This window comes from Mastomys coucha, unplaced genomic scaffold (genome assembly GCF_008632895.1).
Source record: "Mastomys coucha isolate ucsf_1 unplaced genomic scaffold, UCSF_Mcou_1 pScaffold6, whole genome shotgun sequence".
Lineage (NCBI taxonomy): Eukaryota > Metazoa > Chordata > Mammalia > Rodentia > Muridae > Mastomys > Mastomys coucha.
In genome coordinates this window covers 99,662,717-99,664,216 of record NW_022196912.1, presented here as the reverse complement: position 1 = coordinate 99,664,216, position 1,500 = coordinate 99,662,717, and the positions used below count along the sequence as shown (strand labels likewise).

Below are 1,500 nucleotides of genomic sequence, written 5' to 3'. Positions count from 1 at the left end.
GTCCAGGCTAGCATTACCGTCGGCCTCCACCTCCTCCAGCCCAACCACAGGGGCAAAATACTGGTGACGGAAGAGGTGGCTAGCGAGGGGTTGACCAGCCCACATGATGTGCAGCATGGAGGTCACATGGGCTGAGCAGCGAGGCATGATGACACGGTTAAAATAGGGTCGGATTTTGACATTGCGCATGGGGTAGATGGAGTAGATGTTGCGCTCAAGGATGGAAGCTAGGGCGTACAAGTGCCACACATTAGAGAAGCTAGTCGGGAAGCACGTAGCCTTGACATCAGCGTCAAAGATGGCCTCCAGTGTAGCAAAAGACAGGTTGGTCATCTCAGGGGTTGCCTCAGAGCACAAGGAGTAGCGCACAGCCTGCAGCATCACCTTGGAGTCGATCATGCCTTGCAGGTAATAGTGTTTGTGCAGCAGCATCTCCACCACAGTCCGGGCCCGCAGCTCCAGGCTGAGACCTATGTGCCCCCACAACAACATGCTGGCCGCTTCAAACAACAGGCTACCCTCACCCTTGCACACCAAGGGCAGCATGTTCCGAGGAGCATCCTCTGGGTACAGACTCAAGGCCACCGAGTCCACCTCCAGCACCTGAGCGCCAGGACCACCCTTCTGGTAGATGGGGAGAGTGAAGGAAGAGAGGACCTGTTTGGCCTCCAGGGCAGCACTAATGAGACCCTCCAAGCCCTCAGACTCCACGGCCTCCTGTAGATCGTGCAGCACCTGCTGCACCAGCTGATCCCGAGAAGTCATCCTGACAAGGCAAAGGAGAGAGGGCAGAGGTCAGAAGAATGGTGGGTGTGCTTGGGTGCCTTCTCCCAGAGCAGCAGTTCTCAACCTGTGGGTCGCGGCGTATCAGATGTCCCAGATTTCAGATACTTAGCTTACATTGCCATTCATAACAGTAGCAAAATTACAGTTTTGAAGTAGCAACGAAAATGTTTTTTTTTTTGGTTGAGGGTCACCACAACATGAGGAAATGTATTAAAGGGTCGCAGCATTAGGAAGGTTGAGGGTCATTGGGGGGGAAGGGTAATGTCTCTAGAAGAGATAACAGCTAACTACTACCATGGCTTTGCTTAGTCACTCAGTGGCTCTGGAGCTCAGCTTTGAATCCTGGCTCTGTTGTTAGTGTGGTAAAAGCATTTAAGTTCTTGACTTTTGCTTTCTTCCCTGTGAAATGGGAATGATAGTGCCTACCTTTGAGAACCCTTGTGGGCTTAATAGATATAACGAAGTAAACCAACCAAACAAAAAGCCCACAGACAATCCCAGCACTGGGAGGGTGAGGGCAGGAGGATTAGGAGTTCAAAGCCAGCCTGGGCTACCTAGCCAGATTCTAAAAACAGAACAACAGTGGATAGAGATACAGAGGAATAGACAGACACGTACACTTACTTTGTCTCCTGTCCCTATCCAGTACCTGATACACAGTAAAGCAGAACTGGGTGCTAGGTACTGTACAGCAGTATCTACTACAGTACATAT

General features: G+C 51.2%; 1 protein-coding gene across 1 annotated transcript in view; it reads right to left on the bottom strand.

The window, feature by feature from the left end:
• Nucleotides 1-765, bottom strand: part of Vrtn (vertebrae development associated) — a 2,195-nt gene extending 1,430 nt beyond the window's left edge. Inside the window, exon 1 of the mRNA XM_031357734.1 lies at nt 6-765. Within this exon, the coding sequence (XP_031213594.1) occupies nt 6-765 (760 nt within the window). The remainder of the gene's footprint in view (nt 1-5) is intronic.
• Between the last annotated feature and the right edge of the window lie 735 nt (nt 766-1,500).